The sequence below is a fragment of the Lotus japonicus genome, chromosome 5, assembly GCF_012489685.1.
Source record: "Lotus japonicus ecotype B-129 chromosome 5, LjGifu_v1.2".
In the NCBI taxonomy this organism is placed as follows: Eukaryota; Viridiplantae; Streptophyta; class Magnoliopsida; order Fabales; family Fabaceae; genus Lotus; species Lotus japonicus.
In genome coordinates this window covers 38,968,028-38,985,106 of record NC_080045.1, presented here as the reverse complement: position 1 = coordinate 38,985,106, position 17,079 = coordinate 38,968,028, and the positions used below count along the sequence as shown (strand labels likewise).

At 39.7% G+C, this 17,079-nt stretch overlaps 1 protein-coding gene across 1 annotated transcript in view; it reads right to left on the bottom strand.

The window, feature by feature from the left end:
- Positions 1-3,709: 3,709 nt before the first annotated feature.
- LOC130719523 (uncharacterized) overlaps positions 3,710-17,079 on the bottom strand; it is a 76,014-nt gene continuing 62,644 nt past the window's right edge. Inside the window, exon 5 of the mRNA XM_057570145.1 lies at positions 3,710-3,725. Within this exon, the coding sequence (XP_057426128.1) occupies positions 3,710-3,725 (16 nt within the window). The remainder of the gene's footprint in view (positions 3,726-17,079) is intronic.

Genomic DNA, 17,079 nt, shown 5'->3' with positions numbered 1-17,079 from the left:
TATTCAGATGAGATATTTTTTAAAAAATATTAAGCAAAATAAAAATAAAAAAATACAATGATTCAATAGAAAATTCCATTAAACGCTTAAAAATTACAACACCAAAAGCACTAAGCATAAAATTAAACTATGACAAAGTAAATAAATTACTACGTCCATATTACATTTCCATAAGAACTTTAACTAAATAAAAGCAACAGACAAACTTAACATACAAAATGTAAATTTCTCTAACGAAATAAAACAATAACCGGCCTAATATTGGGACTTGAAAATACAAAAATAAGATTTTGCCCGGCCTTAATGTGATATAGATTACAAAAAGTTTTCCAACCCTTGCCAATTCGTACGTGAGGGTGATTTTGTGGAGCAAGGATGGTGCATTGAACATCTATGCCAGTTGGTCCCAATAATGTCCATGGGCCACCACTGATGTCGCGAAGATATTCAGCAACGTGCATGGGAATTCTCTACATTTCAAAAAAAAAACTCATTTATATTTCATGTAATTAATCCAATATTGTATAATACATATTAAATGCTACAAATAATTATCAAACACTACCAATTGACTTGAATTTGCTTGGTGTGTGTGTGAATGTTTATGCTGAAATGCCATAGACATATAGATATAGAGATATGTGAAATCAAAGAAATCTAAAGTTGAACTCAATGCTTCAGAGTGTGTGTGAATGTGAATGCTAAACGGAACTGTAAATTAAACATGCAATAACAGAAAGGAAAATGAATTAGAAAAACAAGAGAGTTCCTAAAGCTAAGGTTTAGGATCTAGTAGCCTGCTTAGGATGGTAGCAAACATCTTCGTCACACTTTGGTTGATAGCGTCTTGTTGATCAAGTTTCCTCTGAAAGGAGTCAAGTCAAGCGTGAATGGAAGCAATATCATATTGACTTGGAATAGACGAAATAGCTTGTTCAGAGGAAGTCATATCAAAACCAGGTGTAGACTGAGGAGCTTGAGCAGAAGTTGAAGCAATAGTAGTATTAGATGCAGAAGCAAGAACTTGAGCTTTTAAAGCGGCTGCCTCTGCCTCTAACTTAGCAGCCTTGTCGAGAGCTTCTAAGTGAGCAGACTCAATCTTAGCAGCTTCAGACTTAGCAGCTTCAATTCTGGCAGCATCTTCTTGTTCTTTCCTTTTTCTGGCTTCTTCCATAGTTTTCCACAGATTTTCCCTTAATCGCATTTCATGTAGAGCTGCTCTTCTTCGGTTTCTAATCTCCAACCTTTGCCTAGCAGCACCAACTCTTTCCTCTCTTTCTTCAGTGAAGATTTCCAGCATCTCATCAATCTTTCCATGCATCCAATTGCAGAGACATCCCCATTCATCAGCAACAATGTATGGTTTCTCACTGAGATTAGTGTGAGCATACAGATTGCGCACCCTGATTGATGCTTGTTCATGAAACATGTTGATGCAGTCCAATAGAGTGTTTGGTTCAGGATAAGTATAGGGAATGATGGGAAGATTGGTTTCTGGTTCTGGTGATGGTGGAGGAGGAAGGTTGCAGCTCGTAGCTTGAGTTTCAGAGGCTACAAGAGGTGAAACAATGTCCAGAGCCATCTGACCAGAGGTGTTGTGCTCTGGAATTGGGTTAGAGGTGCCAGCTTCAGGATTTGGAAATTCAAAATCCTAAGAATTTACTAGTGAGTAGATAGAGAGGGAAACTTGGGAGGTTTTTCTGTCCTTTGGAGGAGGAAAAACCATGCTTAATGGGACAAGTTGAAGTGGAACATCAGGAGTGGCCTGAGTCACTGGGTCAGAGTAACGGTTTGGACTTGGGGCTTCAATAATATTATCAAGAAGGTTTGAAGTCATGCCACTCGCAACTTGAATAATATTGCGATCAGTTTCAGAGTTGTTTGAGGGTGAGGAAACTGCGGTATTGGTGACAAATGGTATGGAAGGAGTGGGTGATTCAGTTAGGGTTCAGGCGCGCACAATTTGAGACTGATTCCTTACAGTTGTTCTATGCTTGGAAGAAGGGAACTAGGAGTTCAGTTTTGTTTTCGGTCATTCATGACTGTATGAGTCTTTTGGGTTTATTTGACTTTGTTAATTTATCGTTTGTTCGTAGACAAGGAAATAATTGTGCTGATTATATGGTGCTGAACGCCTCTACTCTATCGGATGTGATATGGGTAGAGGAGGGTCCCTGTAACGCCCCGATTTCTCGATGGTCACTTTAGTAACCTTTCCAAAAAATGTGGGTGAAAATTTTGCGGAATAAAAAAAAACTTGACAACTGAAGAAGTAAATGGACTGAATAATTTCATTCTATTAATAAAATATTGATTACAAATATTTCCTTTAATTTGAAAAACATAAGGGTAAACTAATGCTCAACCGCTCCTGAGCCAACACAAAATGATCTATGTTAGGTTCGAACCCTACATGAAAACTCGGCTCACCCTCAAGTACCAACCCAAAACCATAATACCACTAAGACACATACATAGTTCTACGCCTGACATCCGCCCGTTCCTTGAATAAAAAGATAACAAAAGCTCATATGATCATCCTACAAGCTTCAACCAACAACGGTAAGCTTTCTACCCGAAAGGCTCTAGCCTTATACAAGACTTTTCTTCTCCTCTGAGTGGGTCTCCTCGACGGTCGAACAATCAATCTCTAATAAGTTCTGAAGCAGGGTTCTGGCATGAACAAACATATAATCAATCCCACAAATGACTCACAGTGCACTCCACCAAACTCTGATATAAAGCCATGGTACTTCATCAGATCATCATGGATCCTCCACATCAGCAGCACCACTGTGACTTCCCCAAAGCATGGTACTTGATAATGTCGTCGCCCATCGCCCGGCAGTCGTCGGCCGCCCAAACACGAGCAATACATACAATGGCGTGCAAGGGTCAACTTTCAGAATATAGGTATATAAATAATAGTAGGTCACACAGTATACACATAATCACATACTTATAAGTTTCACGCTCACTCACACAGATCTATCGATCACGTGGCTTACGTAAAATATGAGGGTTGTCCATGACAAACCCCTCCAATATTCATAACAAATCAACTAATTCACAAAAGGCCATATCTCAAATCATATGACATCAAATCATCAAAGTAGTTTAGTGCATGATATGACATGCAATGTCATGCTCAAAATATGATCCGGATAACATGTTGATAAGCCAATCTGCAAGTATACAGATTTGCCCGTAGTAATATAAAAGATATCGTACCCAAGGGATTGTGTTCAATTATCGATTAAGACTAGTTCTATGATTTAGTATGCAAAAGTAAAATAAGATTGGGGGATTTGATTTAATTGTTCAATTGCAAGGAAATATGAGAAAACTAATAGAATTTGTGAGACTTAATTTGGAAAAATAGCACCTGGATTAGCTTCGCCAATTATCACTTATGCCTAATCAAACTTGTTTGTGTGAAATAAAAATTACTCTCTATGGTGATCTAGCCTAAGTTCTCAACTTGCTAATTCCTTAAACAAGAAAGACTTTTAATCTGAATATTAAGTCTGTGTTACGAGCACCTAAACCAGCAGATTAAAGATAAAATTTTAATTCCGGCCACCACTATTAACTCCTACCCTCATTCCTAAGGTCGTAGAGAAAAGTTAATAAACTCCGTTCCCTTAAATCCCTAATTTCTAATAACTCTTCCAAGTCTCACAGAAATTAGTAAGGTATTTGCTTGCAATCAAATAGAATTAAAACTGAAACGGAATTCATAGATTGAAATAGAAATTCATCACACAACCAAAGTACAAATTAAAGCATAAGATCAAAAAGACTAGGCATCCCAAGTGCTAAAGAAGAATTAGTTTCTCATAGACATGAGAAACAATTCAAAATCTAAGAAGAAAAACATAAAAGATCTAAGAAAACATGGAAAAGTACTTTCAAGAACCAAAATTATGTCTTTGGGTTGCTCCAATTCGTCTCCAGGGGCTCAGACCATCAAAAATTAGGTTTAAAACGCTATTTATATTGTTTTTTACGTTCTGGTGGGGCTGAGATCCAGTGTGGCAGGGTGCAGCGTAAGAACATGCACCCTAGCAATTGCTGACGTAGGATGCGGATCCGGTGGTGCACATGGGTGCTGGCGCACCGTAACAGCATGTGCGCGCAGCAGGGAATCATAGCCACGTTTTTGTCCTTTTCTCCTGAGGAAGTGATCCGGTGCGGTTGCGCACGCTGTAAGCCAAAGTGGCACGAAATCTGGTGCGTTTAATTCTAGAACGCTGACAAGTGACGCGATCGCACCAGAAGTACACGGTAACTTCGCGCGGTCGCGCGGCACATAATTCCAGCCTCCAGAATTCTTTTTTAATTCCGAATTTTCTCTATCTTTTCCAAATCTTCCCCTAAAACAACAATAAAAATAAAATAAAATCATTACAAGATCATAACATAAAATAAATAAAATATAAAAATAATTATAATCCTAATAAATCAATAAAAATAATATATAAACTATAAAAATAACTAAAACGTATTTAAAATATTAAAATGCATGGATTACTTCTAATGTGTCCTAAAATGACCAAAATATCCTAAAAAATATTTAAACTAAATGACAATAAACTAGGAAAATAGCTCTAAATCCTGGGTCATCACATGTCACCCTCACGATGACCCGAAGCATCTCGCTCCGCTGAAGCAGCACGTTCCACTGAAGCATCTCGCTCCTCTGAAGCATCTTGCTTCTTTGAAGTCCGATCTGATATCGTCCTTCGGAAAGCCTCACGCTCCCCACAAAATGTATGCATGAATGCAGTATGGTCAGCCAACCAACGAGTCGTCCTCACCGGATATGTAAGGCCCTATTTAGTTTGTTTTGTTTTTGAGAAAGATTGAATAAAATGAGCGTTTTGTTCAAGTTTGGAAACTGGCAGATTTCAACTGTCAACTTGTGTAAACTTTTAGAGGGTCTTAACGACCTCATTTGGGAAAACTTCCTTCATGAGAATTGTATCCCTTTAAGTGTAGAAAATTCTCGAAGTAGAATCAGGTCATTCCGATATCGGTACCTCGAGATATTGTAGTTTTAGTGACGATGGTTTTGGCTGTACAGTACCAGCGGGTTAATTGGAGAATTTTCCTTTTAATTCCTGTTTTAATCTTGTTTTTATTAAAAAGTGGTTTGGTTTTCTCATAAGTCAAACCGGTTTAAGTGAGTAATTAGTTGGGTTCAGGGTTTTACTTGTTTGGGCTTGGAAAGAAAAAAAATTTCAAAACCCTAGCCCATGCATGTGTAGCCGCGGGTTCAATAGGGTTTGGGGGGAGGAGTTTTTCTCATTCACACAAAATTTGAATTAGAAACCCTTGGACAGCACCTCCATCACGTAAAAACAGAAGAGAGAAAGGAGAGGAGAAGAGAGGAGCCGCCACCTTCCACCCTTACCGCCGGCCGCCGTCGTGAAGGGGAGCAAGAGAGAGTGAGATCACGAGAGAGAGGGAGAGGATTCGAGAAGGAGAAAGAGGGAGGGAACTTGGACAGCAAGGAAAAGCTTCTTCAAAACTTCATCTTTTTCTTCTTTCATCAAGGTTTTAGCAAGGTAAGGGCTGGTCCTAGGATTGGGTAGGTTGTTAGAGAATTGTTGCCATGATTTGTTGTGAAAAGTTTTGTTGTTGGAGGGTTTTGCAAGAGGGTTTGGTTATGGGTTAACTTGCTGGATTTTTATGATCATGATGCTTGCTGGATTTTGCCATGAGATACCATGTGTTATTGTTTCACTATTTGCTATTCTTGCCTCAGACCTTGATGCTTTGTGACGATCCCATGCAATACTTGCTAAGTTTGACATGAAATTTATTTGTCCAACGTGATGATTGAGATGTGTTAGGTTCTGAAATCTTTTCATAGGGTGATTACACATGAATATATGACGTTTTGTTGCTGGAAAATGGCTTTGAAACTTTGCACTTGCATCTTCAAAATTTTAATTTAGGGCAGAAGTGACCCTTCCAGTTTTCTGTACTGGACAGCGGACTTCATGGCCCGATATCACCTGTTTCTGGTCTTCAGATGAAAACGTGGTAAACTAGGAAGTTATAGATCTTAGAATTAGCTTTCTAGGCGTATAAAGAACAAAATTTTTGGTTTAGTAATGAGGCCTGGAGATCGGTTTTAGTGACTGATACGCCTGCTGTTTTCCCTGTACCGGACAGCGAGCTTCAGAGCCTAATATCACCAAGTTCTGGGTTTCAAAAGAAAAAGTGTTAAACTAGAAAGTGGTAGATTTTCGAAATAGATTTCCAGGCATGTATAGTATGTCATATTCGGTTGAGAATTGAGTTCGGGTGATCGTCGTTAGTGATCGCTGTTCCTGCTGTTGTTTTTTAGAAAATGAATATGACAGTTGTTTCATAAAACTTGAATCTACTAGTTTTTGGGTTGGATGTTTTCTGAATTTGGAATATCTAATTTACTTGTATGGTATTGATGAATTTTGTTACTGGCGGGATTATTCTGTAAAAAAAGGTCGCTCATCCAGCTGTAATTCCTTTTGGTGCTGTGATTATTACTGTCATTAAGTTGCATTACCCGCTGTTGAAAATTTTAAGACTCTAGGTTGACTATTAGAGCCCTAACAAAGAGAAATGAGAACTTAATCGCTTGCAAGTAAAATGTGATGTAATTGGACATAGGTCTAGTGAAGACTATGGGCCATGAGAACGATGGTACCGTTAGAGACAAACGGTTACTTGCACGCGAGGGTGTTTTGTGGGTTGTACGGTGTGTCCCCACGTGATTTGGTTGATTGCGGTCACCTTGTGATTCTGTGGACGGACGGTGTGTCCCCCCACATGAATGAGGGTTGTCCGGTGTGTCCCCTCCGAGAATTGTTCATCTGCGGATGATCGTGAATATGGCCATTGGTGTTGAGGTGGTTGTGTGAATGGTGAGGTCGCTAGCCTAACTGAGCTTAGGTGACTGACTGAGATATAACTTAAAGATTATGCTTATTATACCTTGTTATTTATGAGAGTACATGTATATGTGAATGTTTTTATGAGAATATGAGACCTGACCCTTGCGCTACTTGTTTATGTGTTTATTTGGGGGGGTAGATGGTCATGAAGATAACGGCGACGACTCATTCTTGGAAGCTGATACTCTGTGACGAGCCACTACCGGATGACGACTACACTTCAGATAAAGAGGAAGAAGATAAAGAGAAAGAGGCCAAGGATTTGGGTTGGGTTGAGAGACATCCATTTTCTCTTTGGGTTGAGAGTACCGAGTTCGGGAAGCATTGAGCAATTATTTTGTTTTCATTTCGATAATTAAAGTTGATGTAATTTACCTTGGGTTTAGACATATGTTTCATACGTATTTTATTTAATTCAAAAGTTTTGAGATGATGTTTACTTCCGCGAGATTTGTAAAGGTTAATCTTTCAAGAGTTTCACAGTTAATGAATCTTTTATCATTAATTAAAGGTTAATTAATTAATCGGCGAAAATTCTTTGTAAAAATACACGTGATTAGTTACTGTGTGACACCCGAGAAATCGGGGCGTTACATTGTGGTATCAGAGCTCCGGTTGAGAAACCAGAGCACTAAGGGTTTTGGGCTTACGAGTTTCCGAACTCGTTGATGTTTTTGTTTTTGATAAAGATGTTTTCAAAGCTTCGCGGTGAGATTGGATAGACTTGTGTGCTAAGATGTTTGCTTGACTGTGAGATTGTCTGAAATTAACAATGTTCTGAAAACCGGACCGGTCATTGAACCGGTCAAGGTACTGGTTTAAGGTTCAAAGGTTGAACCGGGGTCAAATCGGGGTCAAACCGGGGTCCGACCGTGGCAATTTAAATAGTACATCATATATGTTAATATATATATATATATATATAATATATGCTATATTTGTGAATAGTAAATATCTTCCTTTTATTTACATATAAAAATTAAGAATATAACATTACATTACATTACATAAATTATTACTTTATTTATCTATATATTAAAATAAATATAAACTAATATATCATAAATATGTATACTTTTTTAAAATTATGGGTCTAATACATTCTTGTGTATCCAAAGATCATCACTCATAAGTTAAATATATGATTTTGACAAAAGAAAATTAAAAATACATGATAAAAATGTACTAATTGTTAAAGAGATTTAAATAAAAGTGTCCCTGCATGTGTACTTAAGATGTGACCACATATAAATTGTGGAAGTTTGTCTTCATGCAATAAATAATATATAAATAACTTTGCCTTTAATTACACAACATGTAAAGTGACATAGTGGTAGCAGCTCCTTCTTTCTTCCTTCAGGACTTGGCTTCGAACCCCCATTTTTTTTCATTTTAACAACTGCACATTCAAAAAAAAAATACTACAAACCGAACCGGTCCGGTTCTGGCCTGCCCGGTCCGGTTCGGGCCGGTTATACCGGTTCTGAACCGGTTCAGCGGTTCTTTCTCCGGTTCGTTGGTGCCCGGTTTAATATGCCAAACCGAACCGGCCTTAGGTCCGGTTCCCAGTTGAACCGGTCGGACCGCCCGGTCCGGTCCGGTTTTCAGAACACTGGAAATTAGTATCATTGCCGTGATACTTGAGTCTTTAATGGTTTTATTTGATTCTGGTGCTACACACTCATTCATTGCTGAGGAGTGTGTGAAAAAGTTAGGATTACTAACTGCTGATTTACCATTCGATTTGGTGGTGTCGACCCCTGCCGCCGATCGATTAGTTATGCGCACGGCATGCTTGCAATGTCCGTTGATTTATGAGGATCGGAAGTTCCTTGCGAACCTCGTCTGTTTGGGGCTAAAAGAGCTCGATGTGATTCTGGGGATGGACTGGTTGGCACAGTATCACGTTCTGTTGGATTGTGCTAATAAGGCCGTAGTCTTTCCGGATTCTGGCGTTACGGATTACTTGAATTCGTACAATTTGGGAAGGGGTTCACCAGCATTCGTGAACTCTATCGTAGCTGAGGCGAAGAACGACGGCGACGTACGCAACATTTTGGTGGTGCATGATTTTTGGATGTGTTTCCAGAGGATGTGCCTGGATTATCGCCAGTGAGAGAAACAGAGTTCTCCATTGATATTATGCCCGGTACAGGACCGATATCAATGGCGCCTTATCGGATGGCACCAGCAGAGTTGACGGAGTTAGCAAAACAGTTGGAGGATCTCACTTCCAAAGGATTTATCCGACCAAGTGTGTCGCAATGGGGAGCACCGATGTTGTTGGTGAAGAATGTGAGACCCAAGTTTTTAAGTTTGGAATAAACCGAATAAAATTCCTTTTCACGATTAATTTGATGTAATGTGGAGGAAAACCTGAACAAGTGTTTATTGAATGGGATAAATTTGTGAAGGAGAAAGTTCAGGAAAAAGCTAAGGATTGTATCAAAGTCGATAAAAGTTATAACACGATTAGTATTCGCTTAAACCTTCAGACACGATGGAAACTAATTCCAAAAATCTTCAGAGAAATGTTAGAACTTCTCTTATTCGTCTATAAACAAGCGTTCTGATACGGAACCTTGGAATGTACGAACGTCATTTTCCAATACTCGGAAGTTTTCCGAAACTAAAACCCTGATAGTTCAAGAAACCTAAAATCAACGGACGATGAAGACTTTTTCTATTCGGAGCTTCAAACGAAGATTCCACACGCGTACGCCTATTTCTCTTGATATTTCTAATCTTTCTTCAGAACGAAGTTTAAACATCCGACATCAACTGCAAAAAGTAGTTTTTCGGGTAAAATCGATTTACACCGACTTTTGATCGTTTGATTTAATTCCAAGAAACCTGTTTTGAGTTCTGGAATTCTGTCGCCAGAACCTATCTTAGAATTCTCCAAGGAATACGCAGGAAAAATCGGAATCGCGAAATTTTCATTTTTCCAAATTTTCCAAAACCTATAAATAGCAAGAAAATGAATTTTTTTCAAAAACTCACCCATTTTCTTCCCAAAACCCGCGAGCAAGCCAAGGAGAGGAGGAGGAAGTGATTTTCGTCGTTTCTTGCCCGATTGCTGCACCGTTCGTTGCTAATCGAAGACTTCGAGGTATAGATACTATCCCTCACTTCTGATCGTCAATTCTGTCGTCTTTCTCTATGTCTTTCTGTGCTCAAAGTTTTGAGCTTTTTGTAAAACTATCCAAATAACTCGATTTCTCTGTCTAAACTTATTCCCTGCATGCCCATGAGCGTGTTTAGCGGATTACATTTTGCCGAATGTCGCCGAAATGCCGCCGGAATTCATTTCTGTTGGAAAAACCCATTTCTGGACAAAGTCTCATCCTTTAAGCTGAAAATTCACGACTTAGCTTAGCACTAGTAGGATTAGTCGTCATAAACTTCGTTGGTGACGTCCCCATCCAATTTGTTTTTCGAAAATCCAGTTTTGAAATTCTGAGCTGAAAATAATGACCAAAATACCCCTGCGACGGTTTTCGATCCGAAAATTTTTCTGAGCTTAGATTCGTCTTAGTTACGGCTAATGATAACCTAGGAACCAAGTTTGATCGGAGAAAAATCGGCCCACCCAATTGTGAAAAGTGGCCGAGAGCTCCTCATTAAGGGGGGGAAATTTCGTTTTTCGAAAACTTGTCTTAACGCGTTAGATTGTCGTACTTCGGAGTTTATAATGTTTCGTGTAACCCTAGTACGTATTGTTTGCTGAGTTTCTGACTCATTGTGATTGATTTCTGTGAATTTGTCCTAAGGTTCGTTTGAGGAACTTTGTGGATTCGAAGAGGAAGTTTGTGAAGGAAAACTTGGTGAGCGAGCTGGAGAACCTACAGGTGAGGGCTACTCACTGAATACTAGATAATGAATTAGGTGTCGACGATTTCGACTTGATTTATTGTTTATGCACTTGATTGTGTTTGACTGGGAAAAACGTTTTCTGAGGCTACGGCTGACAATTGATAATCATTTATTGCTTGATTGTTGTTGAGATTGATTCACATGCAAAGTGCTACCTGGTTAATCTAGGATGTGTGATATTTGCCCTATATGCTAAGTGCTAAATGGTTATTCCTCAATGTGTTGATATATGTGCCATGACTGTTGGATTGTATTGTTTTGAATATGCAAATACACATATATCTGTTGTTCGTCAGAGTGAGGATAACAGGCAGTTATGCCATAATTTATCGTGAGATTTTGAGAAAGTTTGACAGGACGAACAGAGATTCGGGCCTTGTTGTTGTTTTGATGGATCGAGACCTTCTCTGGGAATTACTTGGGATTATGGGATCTCTTAAACTCATAAGTTTAGAGACAAAACTAAATGGAAACTATTTTTACAAGAAAAATTCATAAGACATTAAACAACCTCTGAATCTTTAAATAATGATCACAATCGCAAATAAGAGCTTAGGACTTGAATATTAGTTTTGGAAAATGAGAAGTATCGCCGAGTCCAAGTTTTGAGGAAACTAGTGAGTTTCCGAGTATGTTGATACTCTTTGCTCGATGAGCAGTTTTGTTGTTTGACTATCTAAAAGATAAGTCGGGAAAATTAATAAGTTTCCGAGTATGTTGATACTCTTTCGCTTGATGAGCTGATTTGTTGTTGGGCTATCTGAAAGATAAGCCGGGAAACGAGTAGTTTCCAAGTACATTGGTACTTTTTGCTCGCTGAGCAGTTTTTGACCATCGGATGGAGATGAGTCGGATGATTCGAGAAATCATCATGAGTTACTTTTTATAATTAATTGTCTTTTGTCGCAGAATCGACATTTACCTTAGGGTATTCTTTTTAGAGACAATAAGTTAGCTAGAACACGTGACGACGGGACGAGTGAGGTCGGAGACGTCGTTTGGCTAATCAAGTTGCATTCATGCACTCATTTTGAGGTTAATACATGGTGGGATGCCGGACCTCGGTGGATTCTAAAATGGTCATAAGACCCGGATTTCCACATAAGAACACTGCGGTGATTCTTAGTAGCAGATGTAACACCCCGATTTCCAGGTGTCACTTTAGTAACCAAAAATAATCTTTACGCGGAAAACAGGTAATTTTTTTTTTTTCCGTTTTCTTTCCTTTAAATCAAAACGATAAGGAAGTAAAGACAAAACCCAACTACTAAACTAACCAACATACATCAAATATAAACATGTACAGCCTCAGCTGCACTCCCACGTCACGCGCACTCGCAGTGACTCCAAAGCAGTGTGCCCGTAGGCAAATATCTACAGACCCAGAAGTGTAAGTGAGAAAATTAAAATTACAAACCACTAGGAGAAAGTCGGCCTCAATATGGCCTAAGCAAAGACCCCTATGGTCCAACTGACTCACTGTGATCCCTCAGTAAGAGAACCACACGAAAAGTCATGCGTCGGAAACCTACCCGATCCCAAAAGCAAAACGAATCAGAGCTCTACACAAAACATGACGCCTGCCCAAACCTAACCTCCCAGTGCCAAACCCACAACGATCTGAAGTCGGCAAGTTGAAGCTCAACTCTATGCGCCATAGAACTCCTTTCGTCAGACGTCCACGCTCGTCAGTCCGGTCCTCCATGACCCCTCCCCGATACGTCGCCCGGTGACCCGCTACATCGATCACCCAAGCGGTGGGGGCATCCCGATCCAGCAGCTCATATCTGATCCCCCCCGAGGGAGAGACCGTCGAGAACCAGTCGACCATCGACATCTGGCAGCAGGCCGACCGCCCAAACACAAACATACAAACAAAGCCAAGGCGCTAGGGTCAACTCACAGCAATAAGTACATATACACTCAACATGTGACGGGGTATATATATAACTTGTTATATAAGCATATAAGTAATCCTAGCATGTTATGGCTCTAACATTGCTTCAATAAACAAGCAACACACAGTCTCAGTCAGCATGAATGTATGCGTGAAATGCACAATATGAATCCGGATTTGTGACGCGTTCCCGTTCGCCACAAGTGAAGCATTCCCGTTCTTCACTATGGATGGACCATTCCCGTTATCCATCCTGGATGAAATCCATCCTGGATGAACCATTCCCGTTATTCATCCTTGGTGAACCATTCCCGTTATTCACCGTATGATGAACCATTCCCGTTATTCATCATTTATGCAAGGTGAACCATTCCCGTTATTCACCATGATATGCACAGGTGAACCATTCCCGTTATTCACCCGATTGAATGCAACGTGGTTAGCCAAACAACGAATCGCCCTTACCACGAAAGTGTTTAGCTCACAACCCAATCTCAACAAACCCATGAGTTAGTGTCGGTCAATACAACACAACTCGGAGTAAGTGTCGGTCAATACAACACAGCTCCACCAACAAGAATACACAAGGGTCTAGTGTCGGTCAATACAACACAGCCCAAACAACAAGAGCGCTAAGTGTCGGTCAATACAACACCGCTCCAACAACAAGAGAACCCAAGGGATTAATGTCGGTCAATACAACACAACCCCATCAACAAGAGTACGTAAAGTACTCGGTGACTTTCAGTCATCACCATAGCTCACCTTGGTGGCTTTCCCCAATTCCAATAACTCACAACAAAGGTCGACTTTTCCCCGTCTTTCGTAAATATTTTCCCCTTCAGTTTTCCTATACTTAAACATTAATAAAAATGATTTCAATTCAGATTAGTCAGGTTATGAGTTTATTTCTCAAAATCTAGGTTTCCCAAGTCTTTAGTTTACAAAATTCTATTCATTCTAGGTTTTCCGAAAACCAACCACCCAAAAGAAGTTTCCCGGGGAAAGTCTAAGTAAACCAACGAATCCCAACAAATGGCTAAGTCCCAAATCCCTCGTTTGAACTTGCCTAGGGTTGCTCATCCAACCTGAAACATCAAAGATCACCAGATCAATGAATCTCCACTCCGAAGTCGCGTCAAAACGCACAATCCAACAAAGCACAACATCACAACATCAGTTCATCAACATAATCAACATCAAAGTAAAGCATAAGTCGAATTGATCGACGCCTATCATGCATTCATAGCTAATATATAGTAAGTTGCCCTAACCTCGAGCTGTTCCAGCTTCGCAAACAAAGTTCTCCTCAAACAATTGCTCTGAGTCTTCCAAAGTTCCCTCAACTGAACCTCGGAGAAAAACAAAGCAGAATCCAAACAAAATCGATTAGTTCGATCGCAAAACAATACATAAACGATAGACAAAGCATTAAAGCATCAGAATAGGACAATCAGGTACGAAAAGACAAGTTTTCGAAAACGAAAAACTCCCCCCCCCCTTAGGAAATAGCCCACGGCCATAAGGAGAAAAGAGCTTCGGCTCTTTTTCTTCGATCAAATCAGTTTACAAGGTAGTTTTAGGGTAAAACTAAGGCAAAGAAACTGTCAGAACAATTTTCGGACAATCGGGCCGAAATACGACTATCCAGGGGCATTTTGGTGCAAAATAAAGGCTCAAAACTTCAAAGTTATCAGTTCTGAAAACAAATTTGACAGCAATGATCCTCATGACATCCGTGACAACAAATCCTAAAGGCACGAAGTCAGATTAAGTCTTTTTGACAATAAAGTTTCGAAATGTGAGACAAAAAGGGTTTTGAAACAGTTTTTCAGATCCTGGACAACTGGATCACAATCAGCGTTTACTGACAGAGGTTTTAGGCTCATGGGAACCTTGAGAACATAACCCAAGCAAGAAATCGAAGAAAACGGACAATTTTAGAAAAAGCTCAAAACTTTGAGCACAGAAACGACTTCAGAAACGCAACAGAAACAACAATCAGAGGTAGGAATCGTGTTAGTTACCTCGATACCTAGAAGTAGGGACGAACTGCACGAAGATTGGTCAAGTTTTCGCGAAAATCTCCTCCCCCCTTGCTCTCCACGAATTTGGGCCACTAATGGAGGAAAATGAAAGATATTTTGCTTTTTCGCCTATTTATAGGCGGGCGAAATCCCGGGAAAATGAAAATTTCGCGATTCCGATTTTTGCAGCACGTTCACCAAGGAATTCTAAGAGAGATTCTGGCGTCAGAAATCCAGAAATCAAAACAAATATCTATGATATGGGAAAAACGATATCGAAAATCTCAAAAGCGGTGTAAGTTAAATCTGTCCCGAAAAACTACTTTTTGCTGTGATCGCCGGACGACAAAACTTCCTTCTGAAGAAAGATTGGAAACGTCGAAACAAATCTGGCAACGCGGACGGAATCTTCGTTAGAAGTCCCGAATAGAAAAAGTCTTCACCCATTGCTCGAAAATAGGGTTTCGAAGCAAAGAAATTAGCGTCGGCGGACATCCGAAAAGTGAAACCTATCGTGCGTACAGTCCAGAGTTCCGAAATGAAACGCTGGTCGATGGAAAAAGAAAGAGAATCTTTAAATTTTCCGAGAGTTCGAAATCTCACTCAAAACGTTGCTTTAAGAGCGAAATAGCCTATTCTGGACACGCTCGCCATAAGGCAGGTGTGCAGACGACTCGCACTAACTCCGAAAACAACTACGCAACATTCCTCAAGCAATTCCTGAACTTTCTTCTTCATTAATCTTTCTCAAATGTCAAACTCCTGTCACGCTTACACTGATTCTACGTGTGAGTCGGAAACTTAACTTGTTCTGAAAATCCAGGTCTTACAATACTCCCCTCCAAAAAGAAAGTTTCGTCCTCGAAACTCAGAGTTCTGAGAAAGTCCGGAATACAGTTCCTCGATCTTATCTTCCAATTCTCATGTAGTAGTGCCTGTGTCATTGTTCCTCAAAATCTTTACTTAAGCAATCTGCCTTCCCCTTAACTGTTTCACTCTTCTATCCCCACTGCTAACTATCGGCGTCTCAAAAGACAAAACATCATTCAACCTCATGTCGTCTGACTCGATTACTTGCGTCGGACCTCTGCTTGAAATGATACCGGTTGGCATTCCGTGCAGTCGCACCATCTTAGCCACTTACTTCTTTACTTTCGGTCGTCCGAAATTCTTCTTAAACTCGGTGCCTCTCTGTCATCTTAAGGTAAATACTCAACTCGTCCTCGTGATCTTCATCTACAGTCCAAAACTCCACTTGTCCGTTCGATAACTCCTAGACGAAATATTGCGTTGGAATCTAATAGTCCATTAACGTCACATCCAACTTCGTAACTATCATCACTCGCACAATGAAATCAATCTCCTACTTAGTCACCATTCGAATTAAAAATCGACTTATGTCCTTATTTCTTGTCCTTCACTAATCTTATCCCCTTCAACATCAAGTTATCAACAACTTATAAGATAATCCTCTTCTTAATATCTAACAATCCATTATTATCGTCTTCTTCCTTAGAACTTCCCTCACTCAAACCTATTTACACTTACTGAAATCCCTAACACCTCGCACCAATCGAGACTTATCCTCTAGAAGATTAAATCATAACTATACCTCAAGGGACTTAACTAGCCATCTTATCATCCGATCCTTCAACATTCTGAGATTTAACTCTTACCGTAACCGCTAACACCACCAAATCTCTTATGTGTACAGGAATCTCAGCTCTCTAGGACAACCTTAGCCCTATGATTCTTATTCAACTTTAGCAAAATTCACTTGTTACCCGTAATGTGCACCATCAAAATCCATAACAAAGTTTCATTCCCTCTTAGACTCTGAGGAACTTGTCCAAACATAACAACTTCAAGTATTCATCTTAATACTAACACTTTCCTTTTTGTCACTCCATCACCATCTCGTCACTCAACTTCTTAATCTCTCAATCAAATTCTGACAACCTTCGAGTCTTACACACCTTAGATAGACATTCATAGATTTAAAACCTAAACCTACACCAAGTTTGGTCCTCTAACGACCTTTAATCCTTCAATACTTCTTAAATGAATATCCGTTCCTTAAAACTATAACTCCTTCACTTACCCAAACGACCTGATAAGTGTCGTCATGCTTCCACACTCACCACTTGATCCTGCTATCCATAATCATAACTTATTATGCTAACATCATTCAAATCTTATCACATGGTCATGATGTCCGCAACCTCATAATCAACATCAATCGATCACCAACCTTAACACTCCACACAACCCAGAATTCCCTTACTTCAAGATCTCTCTTATACTACACCTCAATGGTCTTAACCCGAAACTC